Here is a 23390-nt window from a genome sequence, read left to right as displayed (position 1 = left end):
ACAAAACACTGGGAGATTTATTAATTAGCAAAATAAAAACAATAAAAAGGGGGATTACGTGTTTCGGGGGAGCCTCCCCCTTCCTCAGATCAGTATGCCAAAATTTACAAACATGCAGGTATATATACAGAAAGAAATGGGCACCCAAAATGTACTGGGGGTGGGGGGGCTGTCACAGACTTAGCACATATTATATTATTGTCAGATGTGCAAAACATCATAAAAAGATACAGTACATATGTGTATACATAAAGATATGAAACAATGCATAATTTACTTAGAAAAGGTGCATATAGTGCGGTCAGAATAAGGAGTGTAACAGTAAGCAAACGGCATCTACATCCGGTGTCCAGATGTAAACATCCGGACTCCAGATGCGTGCGAAGCGGGCATGTGCTTAGTCTGTGACAGGCCTCTCCCAGTACATTTTGGGCGCTCATTTCTTTCTGTATATATACCTGCATGTTTGTAAGTTTTGACAAACTCATCTGAGGAAGGGGGAGGCTCCCCTGAAATGCCTAATCCCCCTTTTTATTGTTTTTATTTTGCTAATTAATAAACCTCCCAGTGTTTTGTATTACCTACATCTCTGGCTACGGTTTGTTACTTTTACCTTTGGAACCAGCAGCGCCATCTCAAGGTTTCTTTTGGTGAACTACCACAAGTCCTTTTACATGTCAGTCGTCCCAAGGGTGCTTCCATTTAATACATATTCCCACCCAGATTTTTCCTCCCCATGTGCATTACCTTAAATGTATCAGTGTTAAACCTCCAACCTATCCAGATCCATTTGTAACAGTGCACTGTCTTCTATAGTGTTTACCGCTTTACAGAGTTTAGTATCATCTGCAAAGATTGCAACGTTACTATTCAACCCCTCTACAAGGTCATTAATAAATATATTAAATAGAACAAAACCCAAGACTGACCTGTGGTACCCCACTAGTAACAGTCACCCAATCAGAATAAGTACCATTAATAACCACCCTCTGTTTCCTATCACTGAGCCAGTTACTTACCCTCTTACACACATTCTCCCCCAGCCCCATCCTTTTATGTGGAACCATATCAAATGCTTTGGAAAAATCCAGATATACGACATCCAGCGATTGCCCCTGAGCTCACCTCCTCATAAAAGCTGATCAGATTAGTCTGACAGGACCGATCCCTCATAAAGCCATGCTAATATGGAGTCATACATTTATTTTTATCAAGATACTCCAAAATAGCATCCCTTAGAAAACCCTCAAACAATTTACATACAACAGAGGTTAAACTAACAGGTCTATAATTCCCGGAGTCACCTTTTGACACCTTTTTAAATATTGACACCACATTTGCCATGCGCCAGTCCTGGGGAACAGTCCCTGTCCCTGTAGAGTCCATAAATATTAAAAATGGAGGTCTGTCTATTACATTACTTAATTCATTTAGAACACGGGGGTGAATGCCTTCGGGACCTGGTGATTTGTCTATTTAGATTTTTTGTAGGCGGCACTGTACTTCTTCCTGGGTTAGACAGGTGACCTGTGCTGGGGAGTTTACCTTATCTTGCTGTATTTCACCTTGCATTTAATTTTCCTCATTGAATACAGTGGAGAAGAATTTGTTTAATATATATTGCTTTTTTCCTGATCCCCGTTTTTTATTTCTTCCTCATCATTTTTTAAAGGGCCTACACTTTCATTTTTGACTTTTTGCAATTTATATAGTTAACCCCTTCACGCAGAATGCTGTGTATACGATGGGTGACACGAGGGGTTCACGCAAACCGCTTTATATACGGCGTTCACATAATCACGGCTCCAGCTGCAGCCCGCGAGTTGAACTTTTCACCTCCATTGGCTCCGGCAGGGGAGAAGTTCTGCCTGATGACCAGGGACCAATCAGAGGTGGTCCTGGTTCAGGATCCTTGTGATTGGTCCAGGGAGGGAGCTCTCACAATGTATCCACGATCGAGATACAGTAACTCCTGCTCCGATGCTTTCACTTCTGTGAGAACAGCAATTGGAGCAAGTGTTACTTTAAAAAAGACAGAAGAAGTTGTGCCCGCATCAGCCTCAGTGCCAGTTCTGTGCCCGTTCTGTGTCCCTTCGTCCTCCCCTTTGCCCACCTGTCAAGCCGGCGATCAGCTTCAGTAGCCGTCGATCTGCACTGCAGCCGTCAATCAGCTGCTGCTGCTGCCGGCAGATAGAAATCTGTACCAGTCACTGATAACAGTGACTTGTGAATAAAGTAAAAATTTTAAATAAAAAAAAACCTTTTGCCAAGTAGTGCCCATCTCCTTTATAGGCACAATCTGTTCTGTCCCTGCCGCTGCCCTCTGCTTGGTCCCTGCACTGCTATCCAGATGCCACACAGAATAAATCAGTGCAAGTCACTGAATAGAAAGAAGAATAAAACAAAACCTTTCAGTGGTGCTTGTGCTTGAAAAAAATAAAATAAAAAATAATTATTGTGCCCCTTTACCCTTTTGTAGGCATCCATTCCTGCATCCCTGCTCTTTCATATTCTACTTGCTGGCAGTGAATAAATCAGTGGAAGTCACTGAACAGAAAGAAAAATAAATCAAATCCTTTCAGTGGTGATTGAAAGAAAAAAAAAAAATGATTGTGCCCCTTACCCTTTTATAGGCATGCATCCCTGCTTTCATAATCTGCTTGCTGGCAGTGAATAAATCAGTGCACACTCCACCTCACATACCACCATTCCACCGTTTTTTCCTGAATTGAGCGACCGTTTTCCACCATTCGTTCCCAGTGGTACAGTTTGCCATTTAATTTTATTTTTTTTCATAAAAAATAAAATAAAAAAATCAATAAACTTTAGAAAAGAAAAAAACGTAATACATTTTTTATTTTTTCCTAAACCTCACTGAATTGAGTGACAGTTTGCCACTGTTCATCATTTGCCACCGATTATTTTCAGTGGTGGTATAGTTAGTAGTTTTAGTTTATAAAAAATATTTAAAAAAAAGATTGAAAACAAAAAACATCAAAATTTTTTAACGTTTTCTCCTAAACCGTTACTGAACTGAGTGACAGTTTGCCACTGTTCATTTCCAGTGGTAGTACACTTTGTCATTTGCAACAGATTATTTTCAGTGGTACAGTTAGTAGTTTTTGGTGGTACAGATACTAGTTTTAGTTTTTTTTTTCTGTTAGAAAAAAAATCAATAAAAAAAAAATCTTCTAAACTGTTAGGGATTTGAGTGACTGTTTGCCACTGTTCGTACTCGGTGGTATGGTTTGTCATTTTAGTATTTTTTTTTCCCTAAAAAAGTTTAAAACTAAAAGCAAAAACAATGTCAAGCCGTCGCACTTTTAGCACTGAGGAGGCATATGCCTTCTTGGCATCTTCATCAGATTCTGATAGTGGTGAAGAACAACTTTATTTGCCCTCTTCTTCAGCCTCCTCCTCTTCCACTGAGTCTGATGATGAACCGCCTCGCAGGTGTTCTAGATATAGTGTCGAGCTAGGTCCTAGTATTACCACGGAAACAGGTACTAGTACCTACTCAGAGTGGGCTCCGGATTCAAATCCCCCCCCCCAGGTGCCTGACTTTGTGGCCACTCCAGGCATTCGCATATATACCACAGGATTCAATTAAGCCGTTTTTTCCCCCCAAATTTTCTGCACAGAATTGGTTCGGATGATAGTGGAGGAGACTAACTGTTATGGGCACCAATTTATAGCAGCCAACCCACAGGCATACCATGCCAAGCCTTATCAGTGGACGGCCACTAATTCCCAGGGAATTTAAAAAAAATTTGCCCTTGCACTAAACATGTCCCTCACAAAAAAAACAACAATATGTTCGTATTGGACTAAGGACATGCTCTACCCTACTCCATTATACCATATGATCATGAAGAGGCCTCGGTTCGAAGCTATAGTTCCTAAAATGTTTACATTATACTAATACTGCAAATTGCCCTCCTCCCAGTGATCCCAGTTTTGACCGTATATTCCTTTTTTAGCCTAATTTTTTTAATTAAGAAATTAAATATTAAAGATAGATTTCAACAAATGATGGTCTGTGGTCTTTTTTCGACCTTATGAACTACCGTATTTATTGGGGTATACCACGCACCGGCCTATAACACGCACCCTCATTTTACCAAGGATATTTGGGTAAAAAAAGTTTTTTACCCAAATATCCTTGGTAAAATTAGGGTGCGTATGTGTGCATGCGTATACCCCGATACACCCCCAGGAAAGGCAGGGGGAGAGAGGCCGTCGCTGCCCGCTTCTCTCCCCCTGCCTTTCCTGGGGTCTAGAGCCTGCTGCCGCCGCTTCTCTCCCACTGGCTATCGGCGCCGCTGCCCGTTCTGTCCCCCTGACTATCGGTGCCGGCGCGCCGGTGCCGATAGCCAGGGGGAGAGAAGGGGCAACGGCACCCATTGCCGGCGCCACTGCCCCGTTGCCTCCCCCCATCCCCGATTGTATAATTACCTGTTGCCGGGGTCGGGTCCACGCTGCTTCAGGCCTCCGGTGTGCGTCCCATGCGTCGTTGCTATGCACTGCACGGCGCGGCACAATGACGAGTGACGTCATTGCGTCTCGCAGCGCATAGCAACGACGCAGGGGACGCACACCGGAGGCCTGAAGCAGCGTGGACCCGACCCCGGCAACAGGTAATTATACAATCGGGGATTGGGGAGGCAACGGGGCAGCGGCCCCATTGCCGGTGCCGCTTCTCTCCCCCTGGCTATCGGCGCCGGCACCAATAGTCAGGGGGAGAGAACGGGCAGCGGCACCAATAGCCAGGGGGAGAGAAGCGGCGGCAGCAGGGCTCTAGACCCCAGGACAGGCAGGGGCAGAGAAGCCGGCAGCGCTGGCGGTCTCTGCACCTGCAAAGCCGCTGCAGTTCATTGATTTAAAGCGCCCGTTAAAATCATTGAACTGCAGCGGCCTATCGGCGTATAACACATTTACATTTTGGGGGGCATCTTCTCCTATTACCCCTTTTGAAAAAGAAAAATTTGGAGTTACACCATAATTTTAGTGTTAAAAATCAGATTTTCCATTTTCATGTCCAGCTTCAACACAAAGTTGTCAAACACCTGTTAAGGCTCACTATACCCCTTGTTACATTCCTTGAGGGGTGTAGTTTCCCATATAGTGTGCCGTGTGTTTTTTTTTTTTTTTACTGGTGCCAGAAAGTTAAACAGATTTGTAAATTACTTCTATTAAAAAATCTTAATCCTTCCAGGACTTTTTAGGGGCTGTATACTACAGAGGAAATGTTTATCCTTTTCGATTTCTCTTATGTCACGACCACAGTGCTCTCTGCTGACCTCTGCTGTTCATTTTAGGAACTGTCCAGAGCAGGAGAAAATCCCCATAGCAAACATATGCTGCTCTGGACAGTTCCTAAAATGGACAGAGATGTCAGCAGAGAGCACTGTGGTCGTGACATAAGAGAAATCCAAAAAGATAAACATTTCCTCCCTAGTATACAGCCGCTAAAAAGTACTGGAAGGATTAAGATTTTTTAATAGAAGTAATTTACAAATCTGTTTAACTTTCTGGCACCAGTTGATTAAAAAAAAAAGTTTTACACAGTAGTACCCCTTTAAAGGAGTAGTCCGGCGAGCACTTTTCTCATTTTATCCTGTCCGGGCTGCAAAATAAAAGAAGACAAACTTTCTGCTCTGGTACACTGTGGTACAGGTGTTCGGTCCCTGGGCTGTATTCTTCTTACTTCCTGTTAGCCCAGCACATCACATGGAGCTTCAGCCTATCACCGGCCGCAGCGATCTCCAGCCTCGGCTGGTGATAGGCTGAAGCTTCTGGCTGAGGTGTTAAGGCTCACTATACCCCTTGTTACGTTCCTTGAGGGGTGTAGTTTCCTATATAGTGTGCCGTGTGTTTTTTTTTTTTAGCTGGTGCCAGAAAGTTAAACAGATTTGTAAATTAGGAAAGATAGTGTAGCTCACTCAGTAATAAAGAAGATACATGAACCTGAGGTTAACTGGTGTTGCCCTCACCCAAGGGCCTATGGAAAATAATAGGTATAGTTGAAAAACAACTAAGGACCAGTCCTCAAGGTGTATCAGAAATATTAGCATATGATCCAGATAGTAAATATAATATTTTTAATGATATAGGTCACAGGTATATAAATGTCACTAATACCTGTCCCTGCAGGGCCCTTGCAAGGGACATAGAAATCAGTGCATGTAAGTATAATACAAATACTCATAAAAAAATATATATATATATATTAAAAAATATTAAAAAATATTAGAAACTTGCATCCATATGTAAAAATATTAAAAATATTGTGCTAACAGTAGTTCAATGTTCTCATGATAGAGTTCCAGTAGCTAAGTACACAGTTCAATTGTTTGCGATCCTTGTGTGGAATAGACAATAGCAATCGTTGGTGGTACAGTATGTATCACATTTATAAGAATAACGATACGAGGTCTGGTGCACGGCACCACTCACCACTCCTGAAGCCGTCTATGGGGCTGGTTGTACGGGCTGACACGGAGATGTCAGGTCTCCGGAGGTGCCCGGTGTCTTAGTAGCAGCGCAGATCTCCTTCTCCTGTAGTCCTCGGCTGGCACGGGTGGCACCGGCCTCTCTGGTGTGCCGTGGATTGCTGGTTGGTCCAAGGAGACGGCGACAATGGCAATAGTTTAGCAGCAATGATAGTGTAGTAGCAGCGGTGGGAGTAGGTGCGGCGTGCCTCGTGTGAACTGAGCGCTGTGCGCGCGTAGTAGAGCAGTGGTCCCGATAATGAGGACTTCCAGCAGTTGCAAATGGTAAGTTGGAATATCGCTATATTGAAGATGAATTTATATGTATGATGGTAGATGCAAGTCTGTGGTAAGTTTCTAGACGCGTTTCAAGGCCTCGGGCCTTTTCCTCAGTAGAAATATATGTATACAGTACGTGTCAGGAACATTTTATAGTGTGGCTAGTGATTAGAGGAAAACTTGGAAAACCTGGAATTTGCGGGATAAAAGTAAGATAAGGTACTGGATCATATGAGGTAGAGAAATAGAGAAAATATAAAAAAGTGGGTAAGGAAAAGGAAGATATTAGAAATAGATAATCAAATAGGTATGGCATGAATACAAAACAAATGGGATAAAATATGATTGTCCCATGTGGCTGATAAAAATAAAGAATTAGATAAATAATAAAAATAAAATGTTGTTGTGAAAATGGAAGTGAACAGTCAAGTATGTATGTGTAATGGAAAAATGGAATATAAGAGGGTGACAATAAATTGGATGAGTGTATCTAAAATATATAAATATAGATGTACATGGTCGTGCGCACATATGGAAATAAATGGATATAAAAGTGTGCAGGAGTAATGTAAGCATACAATTATTATATAGGGTCCCTTTTTATTTAATATAAAAAAAAAAAAAAAAAAAAAAAGCATACAATTATTATATAGGGTCCCTTTTTATTTAATATATAAAAAAAAAAAAAAAAAAAAAAAAATATTATATATTATATTTTTTTATTTTTTTTTTTTATATTTTTTTTTTTATTTTATTTTTATATTAAATAAAAAGGTACCCTATATAATAATTGTATGCTTACATTACTCCTGCACACTTTTATATCCATTTATTTCCATATGTGCGCACGACCATGTACATCTATATTTATATATTTTAGATACACTCATCCAATTTATTGTCACCCTCTTATATTCCATTTTTCCATTACACATACATACTTGACTGTTCACTTCCATTTTCACAACAACATTTTATTTTTATTATTTATCTAATTCTTTATTTTTATCAGCCACATGGGACAATCATATTTTATCCCATTTGTTTTGTATTCATGCCATACCTATTTGATTATCTATTTCTAATATCTTCCTTTTCCTTACCCACTTTTTTATATTTTCTCTATTTCTCTACCTCATATGATCCAGTACCTTATCTTACTTTTATCCCGCAAATTCCAGGTTTTCCAAGTTTTCCTCTAATCACTAGCCACACTATAAAATGTTCCTGACACGTACTGTATACATATATTTCTACTGAGGAAAAGGCCCGAGGCCTTGAAACGCGTCTAGAAACTTACCACAGACTTGCATCTACCATCATACATATAAATTCATCTTCAATATAGCGATATTCCAACTTACCATTTGCAACTGCTGGAAGTCCTCATTATCGGGACCACTGCTCTACTACGCGCGCACAGCGCTCAGTTCACACGAGGCACGCCGCACCTACTCCCACCGCTGCTACTACACTATCATTGCTGCTAAACTATTGCCATTGTCGCCGTCTCCTTGGACCAACCAGCAATCCACGGCACACCAGAGAGGCCGGTGCCACCCGTGCCAGCCGAGGACTACAGGAGAAGGAGATCTGCGCTGCTACTAAGACACCGGGCACCTCCGGAGACCTGACATCTCCGTGTCAGCCCGTACAACCAGCCCCATAGACGGCTTCAGGAGTGGTGAGTGGTGCCGTGCACCAGACCTCGTATCGTTATTCTTATAAATGTGATACATACTGTACCACCAACGATTGCTATTGTCTATTCCACACAAGGATCGCAAACAATTGAACTGTGTACTTAGCTACTGGAACTCTATCATGAGAACATTGAACTACTGTTAGCACAATATTTTTAATATTTTTACATATGGATGCAAGTTTCTAATATTTTTTAATATTTTTTAATATATATATATATATTTTTTTATGAGTATTTGTATTATACTTACATGCACTGATTTCTATGTCCCTTGCAAGGGCCCTGCAGGGACAGGTATTAGTGACATTTATATACCTGTGACCTATATCATTAAAAATATTATATTTACTATCTGGATCATATGCTAATATTTCTGATACACCTTGAGGACTGGTCCTTAGTTGTTTTTCAACTATACCTATTAAGATTTGTAAATTACTTCTATTAAAAAAAATAATCATAATTCTTTCATTGCTTATTAGCTGCTGAAGTTGAGTTGTTCTTTTCTGTCTAAGTGCTGTCTGATGAACCTGTCTCGGGAACTGTCCAGAGTAGAAGCAAATCCACAAAGCAAACCTCTTCTACGCTGTGTAGTTCCCGAGAAAAGCAGAGATGTCAGCAGAGAGCACTGTTGCCAGATAGAAAAGAACAACACAAGATTAGTCCCCTAGGGATCCCTGGGACAACTTGTAAATATACCAAAACCTACTTGGGGAGATGAATCCCCTCAGGGTAAACCCCGACTAAAGATCCCCTGTAAAATTTTACCTTTATTTGTACTATTAAAATTTCCAGTGTAATTCACATTTTTTGCCACTAGATGGCAGATGGAAATTCCGCTTGCTAAAATGCATAGTGTAGTGAATGGGTTTCCGTTCACAATTTCACACTTCGGAATTTGTGAACGGAAAATCCGCTTGGAAATTTAGGCCTGAAGAATGGTGTTGCTCTTTCTTCAGGCGGAAATCCGCGCGGAACACATTGCAGTCTATTGGAGACTGCAGTGTCTGCCCGGTCCTAGTGCCGACTTATTCAATCAGCGCTGGCAGCATTCCGTAGTCTGAACCTAGCCGAATAGGTCACTGGCACAGCGTTCTATTATAACATTAATCCTCTCCTTCTTTAACGTTTCGCCATTTTAAATGGCTTTCTCAAAAAGTATGAGGCGCCTCCTACTTTTTGAGAAAGCCTCATACTTTTTGAGAGCCATTTAAAATGGCGAAACGTTAAAGGAGGAGAGGATTAATGTTTTAATATAATGCTGTGCCAGTGACCTATTCGGCTAGGTTCAGACTACAGACACTTAGCAATTCTAATAGAAAGGAATCCAGCTAAGCACAGTGTTGAAGGTTTTAAAACACCACTGCCATCTAGTGGCAAAAAATGTGAATTACACTGGAAATTTTTAAAGTACAAATAAAAGTAAAATTTTATAGGGGATCTTTAGTCAGGGTTTACCCTGAGGGGATTCATTTCCCCAAGTAGGTTTTGGTATATTTAGACAGAAAAGAACAACTCAACTCCAGCAGCTGATATTCATTGGAAGGATTAAGATTTTGTAATAGAAGTCATTTACAAATCTGTTTAACTTTCTGGAACCAGTTGAAAAAAAGGTTTTTTTTTTCCTGGAAAACCCCTTTAAGGGGTCAAAGAACATTTTGGGGTTAGTTTTCCTCTTTGGCAATGAGTCTTTCTGTCTCTATTTTTGCAGCTGTTATCTGTCTTTTACATATTTTACATTTTTCTCTATAGCTTTTTTAATGCTTCTTCACTGCCGTCCTGTTTTAGTAGTTTAAATGCTTAATTTTTGTCATTTATTGCCCCCTTAACATTTTTATTCATCCATATTGGTTTTCTTTTATTTCTGACCCTTTTATTCTTATTAGGTATATACATCTTACAGTGAGAATTTAAAGTATTCTTAAAAGTCTCCCATTTAGTGTCAGTATTGTTCTTTTTGAGGACATTATCCCATTTTATATTGTTAAGAGCTTCTCTGAGTTGATCGAACTTTGCCTTCCTAAAAGTTCATTGTTTGTGGCCCCTCGAGAGACTCCCCTATTGAAGAAGAAGTTATAATGTATTATATTATGATCACTATTTCCTAGGTATCCTTCTACCTGCACATTAGTTACTCTGTCAGGTACGTTGGTTAATATTAAGTCTAGTAGGGCGCCCCCTCTGGTCAGGCCCTGCACCATTTGGGACAGATAATTGTCTTTAGCTATAGTCAGAAACCTGTTTCCTTTATGAGATTCACAGGTCTCAGTCTCCCAGTTTATATCAGGATAGTTAAAGGAGTACTCCGGCGCTTAGACATCTTATCCCCGATCCAAAGGATAGGGGATAAGATGCCTGATCGCGGGGGTCCCAGCTATCACGCCCCTCCCATAGGCTTGCATTGAGGGGTGGAGCGTGACGTCACACGCCGCCGGCCCCGTGGTCGCCGGTAATCAGACCCGGAGGGAACATGCTTCGGGGACTGATTTTAACTGGGGTGCTGCGTGCAAGATCACGGGGGGTCCCCAGCGGTGGGACCCCCACAATCAGAGGATAGGGGATAAGATGGCTAAGCGCTGGAGTACCCCTTTAAAGTCCCCCATTATTATCACCTCGTTCTGATTTGCTGCCTTGTTTATTTGCCTCAATAATTGATATTCTGCTTCTTCCATTATGTTTGGTGGCTTATAGCAAACCCCTATCAGAATTTTTTTATTCTTATCTCCATAAATTTCTACCCATGATGACTCCACATTATCGTTTCCCTCCCGTATATCCTCCTGCAGTGCGGCCTTCAGACTAGACTTTACATAAAGACAGACTCCTCCCCCTTTCCGTTTTGTCTGATCCTTCCTGAATAGACTGTAATCCTGTATGTTGACCGCCCAGTCATAGCTATCGTTCAACCAAGCCTCTGTTATACCCACTATGTCATAATTCTCCTCAGACATCAACCATTCCAGTTCATCAGTTTTATTGGTCAGACTTCTGGCATTAGTCAACATGCAATTCAATGGTGTATGTGTTTTTTCCCTATGAAGCCTATTCCTATTAACTATTCTAACCCCTCCCGCTGCTCCACCCCAGGTATATTAATAAGTTCCCCCTCTCTATCTACACTATCTTCCCCCTCTATGTTGTAGGTTCCCTCCCCCCCAGTCCCTAGTTTAAACACTCCTCCACCCTTCTAGCCATCTTCTCCCCAAGCACAGCTGCTACCTCCCCATTGAGGTGCAGCCCGTCCCTACGGTAGAGCCGGTAACCGACAGCGAAGTCAGCCCAGTTCTCCATGAACCCAAACCCCTCATTCCTACACCAGCTTCGGAGACACTTGTTTACCTCCCTAATCTCCCGCTGCCTCTCTGGTGTGGCTCATGGTACAGGTAATATTTCAGAAAATATTACCTTGGAGGTTCTTGCCTTAAGCTTGCGGCCTAAGTCAACTATGTTCATGGTGCTCTTTTGCAGTGAACAGCCGCTACTAAGAGTCCTGTCAGGATTTACTCTGCTCTTCCTCAGAAACCCAACCGGTATATATTGCAGATCTCAGCTTTCCCCTGTTATATGGTTCTCCAAGATAAGGCAGCATAAGTCATCTGACTGGTTCACTTTAAAAACAAAGTGGCTTTATGTCCAGTTCATAAATATTCATAAGTAATAAATAGCTGTCAATTAATATGAAATGAGCCATTGTGACAAGAGGAACAATACTTCAATGACGAGAGTACAGAGGGCATAGACAGTAGAGTGAAGATGGAATACACTGTTATGACAAAAACCATATATTTGGAATAATCGTCAGGCCTGGAGCACCCGGCACCCAAACAGTTGCTGTTTTATACACTGACTGGTAAGAGCGTGACTATGATTTAATAGTTTCAGACACATTAGTGTGAACAATTTCTGTTTGTGGATTTCTGTACAGCTTTCCCTTGTGAAATGAATATTTATGAATGTAAAGACAATAGAGAGGTTTTTATTGCATAGGTATTGGTACTGCCAGGTTTGTGAAGACATTTTTTTAGATCCCTTAGATGGTATGTGTTTTGTTTTAAAGCTTTTGCCATCTTGCTCCTTAGTGAGCTATCAAATATGCTGTAGTTACAGTGAAATAGCCACCCAAAGGATATAAAGGGGGAGATTTATTAAAACCTGTGCAGAGGAAAAGTTGCCCATAACAACCAATCAGATCACTTCTTTCATTTTGCACATGCACATTTCGCGTGGATGTCCGCCATTAACCCCTCAGATGCCCCTGCAGATCATGGCATCTGCGGCAGTGCGGTACTTTGAATGGATGATCGGATTGCCAGCAGCACTTCCGCGGAGATCCGATCATCCAGAATGGCGGCCGGAGGTCCCCTCACCTGGCTCCGGTTGTCTCCCGGGGTCTTCTGCTCTGGTCTGAGATCGAGCTGGGCAGAGCAGAAGATCACTGATAACACTGATCTGTGCTATGCTCTATGCATAGCGCTGAACAGTATTAGCAATCAAATGATTGCTATAAATAGTCCCCTATGGGGACTACTTAAGTGTGAAAAAAATCTAAATGTGTCAGTTTTTCCCATTTTGCCCCCAAAAAAACGTAAAAAAACATAATACATATATTTGGTATCGCCGTGTGCGTAAAAGTCTGAACTATTAAAATATATTGTTAATTATTCCGTACGGTGGACCGGGTAAACATAAAAATAAAAAAAAAATTGCTGCTTTTTTGTCACATTTTATTCCAAATTTTTCTAAAATTTTAATAAAATAAAAAAACTACAGATCAAAAAATGAGCCCTCATACCGCCCCATATACGGAAAATTAGAAAGTTATAGGTGGTCAAAATAGGGCTATTTCAAACATACTAATTTTGTTAAATTGGTTTGAGATTTTTTTTAACTGGTACAATTATAGAAAAGCATATACCATGGGTATCATTTTAAGCATATTGACCCACAGAATAAAGAAAACATTTTTACCGCAAAGTGTACAGCGTGAAAACAACATTTTCTAAATTGTGGTTTTCTTTTCAATTTTCCCACATAAATAATATTTGTTTGGTTGCGCCGTATATTTTATGGGAAAATAAATGATGTAATTACAAAGTACAATTGGTGATGCAAAAAACAAGCCCTCATATGGGTCTGTGGATGGAAATATAAGAGTTATGATTTTTAGAAGGTGAGGAGGAAAAAACGAAAATGCAAAAATAAAATTGGTCTGGTCCTTAAGGGGTTAAAGGGGTTATCCAGGAAAAAACTTATATATATAAATATCAACTGGCTCCAAAAAGTTAAACAGATTTGTAAATTACTTCTATAAAAAAATCTTAATCCTTTCATTACTTATGAGCTGCTGAAGTTGAGTTGTTGTGCTCTCTGATGACATCTGTCTCGGGAACTGTCCAGAGTAGAAGCAAATCCCCATAGCAAACCTCTTCAGCTCTGTGCTGTTCCTGAGACAAGCAGAGATGTCAGCAGAGAGAACTGTTGCCAGACAGAAAACAACAACTCACCTTCAGCAGCTGATAATTATTGGAAGGATTAAGATTTTTTAATAGAAGTAATTTACAAATCTGTTTAACTTTCTGGAGCCAGTTGATATAAAAAATGTTTTTACCTGGAATACCCCTTTAAGTGTCTTTTATACTGTTGGAAACAAAACTTTGCTTTGTTGTCTTGTTGTCCTTTTTGCCCTTAAGCATCAGTTTGAATTTGCTTTTGTAATTATTTTTCACAATATAGACTCTGCTATATAGTAAAAGTCCTGATAATCTGTTACCTGGGACTGTCAAACTGCTGGATCATTTGAAATGTGTGTCTGTGTTTGTTTGCAGCTCCTGGCAGTGTAACTACTACTAGGTGTTTCTAGGGAAATTTCTCTTAAAAAAAAAAATATTTTTATTTTATTTTATATCAGCAGATTTAATATTATGTTTTTAGTAGTAGTAGTACTAATATGGATTTTTTTTTATACTATCATTTATAATTAATTCTAAATTATTTATAAAATTAATTGGTTGCTATGGGCAACTCAGCAACTTTTCCTCTGGACAGGTTTTGATCTCCCCCTTTGTCTTCGTCATACTGGTTCTAAAGCCTACTTCACACCAATTAAGGTTTTTTTTTTGTTCGTTTGTTTTTAATATGTGGTAGACTTGCCCAAACAAATATAAGAGTTACTTGCCATACTGGTCCCTGCCACTGCCATTTTGACACCAACCTCCTGGTATTTTCTTGACATGCTGGAAATTTCTGAGGCCAGTGGCTGGTTGAATGGGCTTTTTCTGTGTATTGAGACGGGACTAGGAAGTGAAGGTCAGCGGAGACCTGCTAAGCATCAGAATGGCAGCTGCTGGACACTGGTGTGGTTAATAGACAATGTTTTTTAAATATTTATTTGGCTAGTAACCCCTTTTTAAAAATTTTCACCATGTTGAAGCCTCATCACCAATCCCCAGATGACCATCTGCTTGCCTGAATATGGCCTACTGCTGGTGGATGCTAGAATATATAGGTTATTGTTTTCCTTCATTTTACAGCTTAAAGGGGTACTCTGCTGCTCAGCGTTTGGAACAAACTGTTCCGAACGCTGGAGCCGGCTTCGGGAGCTCGCGATGTCATAGCCCCGCCTCCTCATGATGTAACGCCCCACCCCCTCAATGCAAGTCTATGGGTGGGGGCGTGACAGCCATCATGCCCCCTCGCATAGACTTGCATTGAGGGGGTGGGGCTATGACAAATGCAACAAACAAGTGAGGGGTCCAGCTCACCTTCCCTGATGTACGGTGCTCGGACCGGTTCCCGGCAAGGCATCCAATATTGAAGAAAGAATGTACGGAGGGTCCAGCACTTCGTTGCAAGCAGCTTTATTGAAGATACATCACACCATAAAAATGACAGTCAGTAGGTGGGGCTATGACGTCACGAGCTCCCGGCTCCAGCGTTCGGAACAGTTTGTTCCAAACGCTGAGCAGCGGAGTACCCCTTTAAGGGCCATTGTCATACAGGAAAATCAGATGTGGTGGCCATCTGGTTTTTATCTACTGGCTATGCTTTAGTTTTACAGAATAGCAGAAACATCAGGACTCTTATATCAGACTCACCTCTAGCAAAGGCCTACTTAGATGTTCCTCAGCAGTCTCTGGACAGCTAGTTTACTGACAGAAGAATCTAACACCTTTTTTTTTTTTTTATAGATTTTTGTTTACATATTTATGTTCCCTTATTAAAATTGTTAATTTTTCTTACTCAGTGGGATCCAATGATTACGACTCTACCTGGTCTGTATCTGACATCTGTCGGCATAGTGAAGCCTGCTGCCTGGCTCTTTGGATGGAGTGACAATGTGGTTTGCTCATCTGGAATGCTGAGATTTATTAACCTCCTCTTTAGTCTTGGCAACTTGTATATGTTCTATTTAATTCTATGCAGGATCCACACTAAGGTATCTATGAGCAGACATTTCCTCTTGCAAGAATGTTCATTGTATATGCAAACTACTCTTGGCTGACATCATGAGCACAGTGCTTTCTGCTGACATCTCTGTCCATTTTAAGAAATGTCCAGAGCAGCATATGTTTTCTATGGGGATTTTTTCCTACTCTGCTGACATCTCTGTCCATTTTAAGAACTGTCCAGAGAGCACTATGGTCATGATATCAGCAGAGAGCTCTGTGTTCCAAAAAGAAAATAATTTCCTCCGTAGTATTCAGCAGCTAATAAGCACTGGAAGGATTAAGACTTTTTAATAGAAGTAATTTACAAATCTGTTTACCTTTCTGGCACCAGTTGATTAAAAAAAAAGTTTACACCGGAGTACCCCTTTAACCCCTTAACGTTGAAGGACGTAAATTTACGTCCTGGTGATGCGGTACTTAACGCACCAGGACGTACATTTACATCCTAAGCATAACTGCGGGCATCAGAGCGATGCCCGGATCATGCGCGGCAGGTCCCGGCTGTTGATCGCAGCCAGAGACCCACCGGTAATGCGATCCCGCGGATGTCTGCCATTAACCCCTCAGATGCCGTGATCAATACAGATCACAGCATCTGCAGCATCGCGGTCACTTAATTGGATGATCGGATCGCCTGCAGCGCTGCTGCGGCGATCCGATCATCCAGCACGGCAGCCGGAGGTCCCCTCACCTGCCTCCGCTGTCTTCCGGGAATCTTCTGCTCTGATATGCCTTCCCGCAGACCAGAGCAGAAGATGACCGATAACCCTGATCAGTGCTATGTCCTATACATAGCAGTGAACTGGATTAGCAATCGAATGATTGCTATAAATAGTCCCCTATGGGGACTATTAAAGTGTAAAAATAAAAGTAAAAAAATAAAGTAAAAAAAATTTGAAAAACCCCCTCCCCAATAAAAACGGAAAGTGCCCCATTTTCCCTATTTCACCCCCAAAAAGTGTTAAAAAATATTTTATATACATATTTGGTATCACCGTGTGTGTGAATATCTGAACTATTAAAATAAAATGTTAATGATAACGTACTGTGAACGTAAAAAAAAAAAAAAAAGTCCAAAATAGCTGCTTTTTTTATAACATTTTATTCCCCAAAAAATTTTATAAAAAATGTATTAAAAGTTTTATATAAGTAAATATGGTATTAATAAAAAGAACAGATCACGGCGCAAAAAATTAGCCCACATACCACCGCTTATACGGAAAAATGAAAAAGTTATAGGTCTTCAAAATAGGGGGATCATAAACGTACTAATTTGGTTAAAAAGTTTGTGATTTTTTTTTAAGCGCAACAGTAATAGAAAAGTATGTTATCATGGGTATCATTTTAATTGTATTGACCCAGAGAATAAAGAACACGTAATTTTTACCGTAAATTGTACGGCGTGAAAACGAAACCTTCCAAAATTAGCAAAATTGCGGTTTTCTTTTTAATTTCCCACACAAATAGTATTTTTTTGGTTGCGCCATACATTTTATGGTAAAGTGAGTGATGGCATTACAATGGACAACTGGTCACGCAAAAAAACAAGCCCTCATACTAGTCTGTGGATGAAAATGTAAGAGTTATGATTTTTTGAAGGCGAGGAGGAAAAAATGAAAACTTAAAAATAAAATTTTCTGCGTCCTAAAGGCCCGAATGGGCTGCGTCCTTAAGGGGTTAATGCTGAGGTTGCCTTTCAGAGATCCTTCATGAATTCCTTAGTGCTATAACACAAGGATATGTTCTTGCCTCCCATTTCCTTCAGGAAGCTCACCTAGCCATGTGTAATGGTTTCTCTTTAACACATAGGGGGATTTTATTATTTTTTAAGTTTAACTACAACTTTTTACCTACAGTTTTCTCTAAATATTACAATATAGTTTAATTAACAAAGTCTGCAAAAGTCTGAACTTCCCATAGCTTTCCATCTGCTTTTTTAACCCACAGCTTCCCTGCGATCCAGATAAGGGAACTCTGGTTGCTGTATGATTGACAGATTACATATCAGTAGGAAGATAGTAGTTTTGGGAAATCTTTAAGCATACCTGCTAGTAGAAATGTCTATAATGGCAAATAAGTGCAGCTCCAATGTAAGTTAGGGCTTGAGGTTCTTTTTTTGTGCAGATTTCAGACATACCTGCATAAATAGCATTCATTTGGACCCCTCATTTACATGATATAATTATGTTGCACACTCTTATTCAATGTTATGAGGCTCAGCATGCATATGGCTTTCATGGTAAAGACACGTAGGTTAAAGGAGTAGTCCAGTGGTGAACAACTTATCCCCTATTCTAAGGATAGGGGATAAGTTTGAGATTGCGGGGGGTCCGACCGCTGGGGCCCCCTGCGATCTCCTGTACGGAGCCCCGACAGCCCGCTGGAAGGGGGCATGTCGACCTCCGCACGAGGCGGCGGCCGACACGCCCCCTCAATACAACTCTATGGCAGAGCCGAAGCGCTGCCTTCGGCAATCTCCGGCTCTGCCATAGAGATGTATTGAGGGGGCGTGTCGGCCGCCGCTTCGTGCGGTGGTCAACACCCGCTATCTGGCCGGAGAGCCTGGCCCCCGTACAGAGAGATCGCAGGGGGCCCCAGCGGTCGGACCCCCCGCGATCTCAAACTTATCTCCTATCCTTAGGATAGGGGATAAGTTTTTCACCACTGGACTACTCCTTTACGTGCTACGCATTTCTTTACTAGATTGCTCTTTACTGAAGTCAGCTACATTTTCCAACACAGATAAATGAAAGTTATGCCAGAGCATATCACCTGAACATATGCCAAAGGAACATTCTTGGCCTACAGTGGTATAATAGAAGTTAAAGGATATATTCTTCCCACACCCTAAGGCTATGTTCACACAGCAGAATTTCCATGTAGAATTTTACATTGGAATTCTGCACAGAGATTCTGCAGCCTTGAATTCAATGGTATTCTGCTGCACTGTACACATAGCAGAATTTCTATGCAGAAAAAACATCTCCTGTGGAAATTAAAATTCTGGTGTCTGCAGAAAGAATAGATCTGTCTATTTTTTCCGAGGACTCGCGTGGAATGCATTGCCGTCTATGAGATGGCGCATTTCCGAGTGGTCCTAGCAGCAGCATATTCTGCCGACACCCCGCAGTCAGGGGAATGACAGCGACTTTCCCCCATGTGAACATAGCCTAAGTGTAAATGAAATACAACATATCATTACTATCTCACCAAGGCTATCTTATATCTGTTTTTGTTCTTCATAGGTTTCAGCAGTAAGAAGAATCTTGTGCAGCCTCACTTTATACTTGTTCCCCACTCTATATTTTTTTACCTTCTTGTACTACACTGACCCTGGTTCAACATTTTTTGTCCTTTTTACGTATTTAATGTGCTTGTATGGAAATCACAAAAGTGCGGCCCTTCTTGGGTTTTGTGCCTTGTTGTTTCGGCAAACAAACATTATATGGATAGTCTTTTGTGCTGGAAACCTTATTGCAGAAAAGGTGATGGAAACATGGAGGACGCAGTTGAAAAAGAATGACGAGAAGCCTTCCTCTAAGAAAACCTCTTTAGAGACTGTCGACGCTTTAAAATTTCTCATGCTCTATTTGCGGAGCCCCTTGAACATACTGACCTTAGCCCTGTTAACATGGCCTTACGTCATCTTAGTGTTGTGTTTTCTTGCATTTATGGTAGGTAATGGTGGGATTGTAGTAGGAGACAAAAGTAACCATGAAGCCTGTCTTCATTTTCCCCAGTTATTTTACTTTTTTGCCTTCACTTTGGTCTTTTCATTTCCAGTTTTTAACCCAATACAGAAAATAACAGACTTTATCAGATCAGTATGGCGACGTCCACTCCTGTATGCAGGCTTAGTTTGCGGATCTCTCTTTCTTATTTGGAAGTTCACATATGTTCACCAGTATCTGCTCGCTGATAACCGTCACTACCCTTTCTATGTATGGAAGAAAATATTCCAGAGACATGAGTTGGTAAAATTTGCACTTGTCCCTGGATACCTCTTTGCAGCTTGGAGTTTTTTTGATGCTCTAAAGACCAAATCTGTATTGTGGCTCCTGATGTTTTTTGTTTGCATATTGTTTGCCACAGTTCCTCAGAAATTAATGGAATTTCGATACTTCATCCTGCCGTTCCTCATCTTCAGACTAAATATATCAGTTCCATCTACAAGTAAACTTCTGCTAGAGTTGGCACTGCATGTCACTGTCAACTTAATAATGTTTTATATGTTTTTGTATAAGACTTTTCACTGGCCCAATAGTGAAGAAATACAGAGGTTTATGTGGTGAGGGGAAGGCTAATGGCCAATCAGATACGTTTCGGTTAAAGGGAAACTCCGGTACATAAGTTCTTATTCCCTATCCACAGATGGGGGATACGTGTCTGATCGGGGTAGATCTAACTGCTGGGAACTCCCGCGATCTCCTGCCCAACACCCCGGCTCTCCTTATGCACAGAGCGACCTTCCTTCCGTGCACGAATTGCTGTTAACCTCCGCACAGAGCTGTGGCCAACTCGCCCCTCCATGTATCTCTATGGGTGAGCCGAAGACACAGCACAGGATACAATCAGACCCCCTGCGATCAGATACTTAACCCCTATCCTGTGTACATAAGAACTTATGTACCGGAGTTCCCTTTTAAGGCTAAACCAATTGGTCAGATAATAAAACAGTTTATTTTTCTTTCTTATAACAGGGAATGCTAACATTCATAGGTTGGATCGCTTTTTTTTTTTTTAAGCTAAAGCCAGAAGTAGATTCAAAATGAATTAGATCATAGACAGAAAGGGGTTATATTTCTCTGCCCTGATTGATCCATTTCTGGCTTTGCGTTTAAAAAAAATGCTAATGTTTTTCCACCCTATTAGTGGAGAAAAAAAAAAAAACAGACTCCAGCTTTACATGGGCCCTATCACAGGCAGCTGTCACTGCACATTACACATTCTGTAGGGTCATACCCTTGGCATTATATAGTACCTATCTTTAAACTGGTGTAATGCAATAGATGACAATATGATTTTATTGCATCTGTGGCTCTATACTTTGCTGCCAATTCTGCTTTTCGCTCAGCCGAGGTACTTGTAGAACATAAGGCTAACTGAGCTTAACCTACTGCCAATTCAGAAAAATAACTTTAACCATTTCATGCTTGTCTCATTGCATTATAGTGTAACCAAATTATAAACTAAGGGGTGTCATTAAAATGTACATTTTATTTGAGCATATTAAAATCACCAAATAAACACTGTGTTTAAATACCCAAAATAATAGTGGAGACAAAAATATAAGTATAATTAAGTACATGGTTCCAAATCGAGGAGAAAAGAGGGTACAGGTAAGCAAAATAATCAAATCACTGTCCCTAAAGACAGACCTTGCATTCTTTATGTATGCTGGGAGTGCATACTATCTGGATGGCAATGGGTAATCTATGCACATGTTACCAATGCGTTTCTGTCCACACAAACAGTTGTAACAAACGTGGGGACTTCCTCAGGGGGACCTAGTGCCACCAGATACGGTATAGTTATTAGTAATGGATACCATTAGGGAGCTTCACTATATATCATAGATGCACTCCTATAAGTACTCCTCTATGCAGTTAAGCTGAGTTTCACATCGCTGCTGGGTCATCATATTCGGGGACATCCCGGTACATAGGCATCAGTCCCCTACAAAGAATGTACACAGTAATCAAACATGAGGCCTTACCCCTCATTGATACCGCTCAGAGTGAACACTTACAGTTTGTGATGCTGAGCAGTACCATCAATTTGATCCTGTAGTGACAGGAATGTGGGGAATTGTCCCAGCGTGCCGAAGTAGCTCGTGGTGAAGCCGAAGGCTACTGCACAGCTCCACTTCCCTATATGATGGCTTCCAGTCCGCTCACCTCCCGATGTCAGAGAAGGGGGCGGGACCGCTTGCAGCGAGCATCTTAGTAACGATCTTAGTGTGGCAACAGTATGCCGGTGGGAAGTGGGCATGCCATTATATGCAATATACTTCTCATTGTTTCTTGGCTTATAGGCTAGAAGGAAAGTGGGGATGTGAACTAGGTGCTCAAATCAAGTAAAGCTTGTCTATTATTGTATCACATATACAGATAAAGTGTGTAGTCACGGCATTCTTATGACAGTAAACATTATGCAGCAAGGGTCCGTGCTGGATAATAGCTTCCCCGTTAAGTATACCCCTGGGTCACCGATTCTGCCTGGCCAATGTGGTGATGTGATTTGATTACCTTTCCTCCACTGTGGACTATTTACTCATACCACTATATAGAGACCCTATGATGTATGATTTCTCTATGATTTCTCCATGACTGACATTATCAGTGACCGTTTTACTGACTATAGTATATATCTATAATGGGATCACTCGTCTATATACGAAATATACATACACTGTGTGAATTATGATCCTATGCATTTCCCAATTTCCTTAGGAGTATATGTTCTAATGATAGTAAAGAGGACATCAAAATTTGCCTCCTCCCCCTTTGGGGTTTCAATTGATTTGACATCTTTATGCTGACTATTATCCAGCACGGAGCATTGCTGCAAAAGGTTTACTGTCATAAGAATGCCGTGACTACACACTTTATCTGTATATGTGATACAATAATAGACCAGCTTTACTTGATTTGAGCACCTAGTTTGTATTCCCACTTTAGTTTCCTTCTAGCCTATAAGCCCAGAAACAATGAGAAGTATATTGCATATAAAGGTACGCCCACTTCCCACTGGCGTACTGTTGCCACACTAAGAGCGTTACCAAGACACTCGCTGTGAACGGTCCCACCCCCTCCTCTGACGTCGGGAGGTGAGGGTTCCCCTATACAATTTACGGTGAGTACAGTTGATTACTGTGTACATTCTTTGCAGGGGACTGATACCTATGTACCAGGATGACCCAGCAGCGATGTGATACTCATGAGCATAACTGCATAGAGGAGTACTTATAGGAGTGTATCTGTGATATATAGTGATGCACCCTAATGGTATCTATTACTAATAACTATACCATACCTGGTGGCACTAGGTTCCCCTGAGGAAGTCCCGACGTTTGTTACAACTGTTTGTGTAGACAGAAACGCGTTGGAAATGTGCATAGATTACCCATTGCCATCCAGATAGTATGCACTCCGAGCATCCATAAGGAATGCATGTTCTGTTATTTTGCTTACCTGTATCCTCTTTTCTCCTTGATTTGGAACCATGTACTTAAAGGGGTATTCCAGGAAAAAACTTTTTTTTTTTATATATCAACTGGCTCCAGAAAGTTAAACAGATTTCTAAATGACTTCTATTTAAAAAATCTTAATCCTTTCAGTACTTATGAGCTTCTGAAGTTAAGGTTCTTCTTTTCTGTCTAAGTGCTCTCTGACGAACGTGTCTCGGGAAACGCCCAACTTAGAAGAGGTTTGCTATGGGGATTTGCTTCTAAACTGGACGTTTCCC

General features: G+C 40.9%; 2 protein-coding genes across 5 annotated transcripts in view; one reads left to right on the top strand and one right to left on the bottom strand.

Moving 5' to 3' along the window:
- Positions 1-21396, top strand: part of ALG10 (ALG10 alpha-1,2-glucosyltransferase) — a 43083-nt gene extending 21687 nt beyond the window's left edge. For 3 of the 4 annotated variants that reach the window (XM_056573672.1, XM_056573675.1, XM_056573673.1), the window contains exons 3-4: positions 15719-15910; positions 19169-21396. In XM_056573672.1, coding sequence (XP_056429647.1) covers positions 15719-15910; positions 19169-20215 — 1239 coding nt within the window. In that variant the 3' untranslated portion in view covers positions 20216-21396. The remainder of the gene's footprint in view (positions 1-15718; positions 15911-19168) is intronic. The other variant, XM_056573674.1, reaches the window with a different exon arrangement.
- Positions 1-23390, bottom strand: part of TPRKB (TP53RK binding protein) — a 131498-nt gene that overhangs the window by 35515 nt on the left and 72593 nt on the right. The window lies entirely within an intron of this gene.

Source organism: Hyla sarda, chromosome 4, assembly GCF_029499605.1.
Source record: "Hyla sarda isolate aHylSar1 chromosome 4, aHylSar1.hap1, whole genome shotgun sequence".
Lineage (NCBI taxonomy): Eukaryota > Metazoa > Chordata > Amphibia > Anura > Hylidae > Hyla > Hyla sarda.
This window is presented reverse-complemented; position numbering and strand designations above follow the sequence as displayed.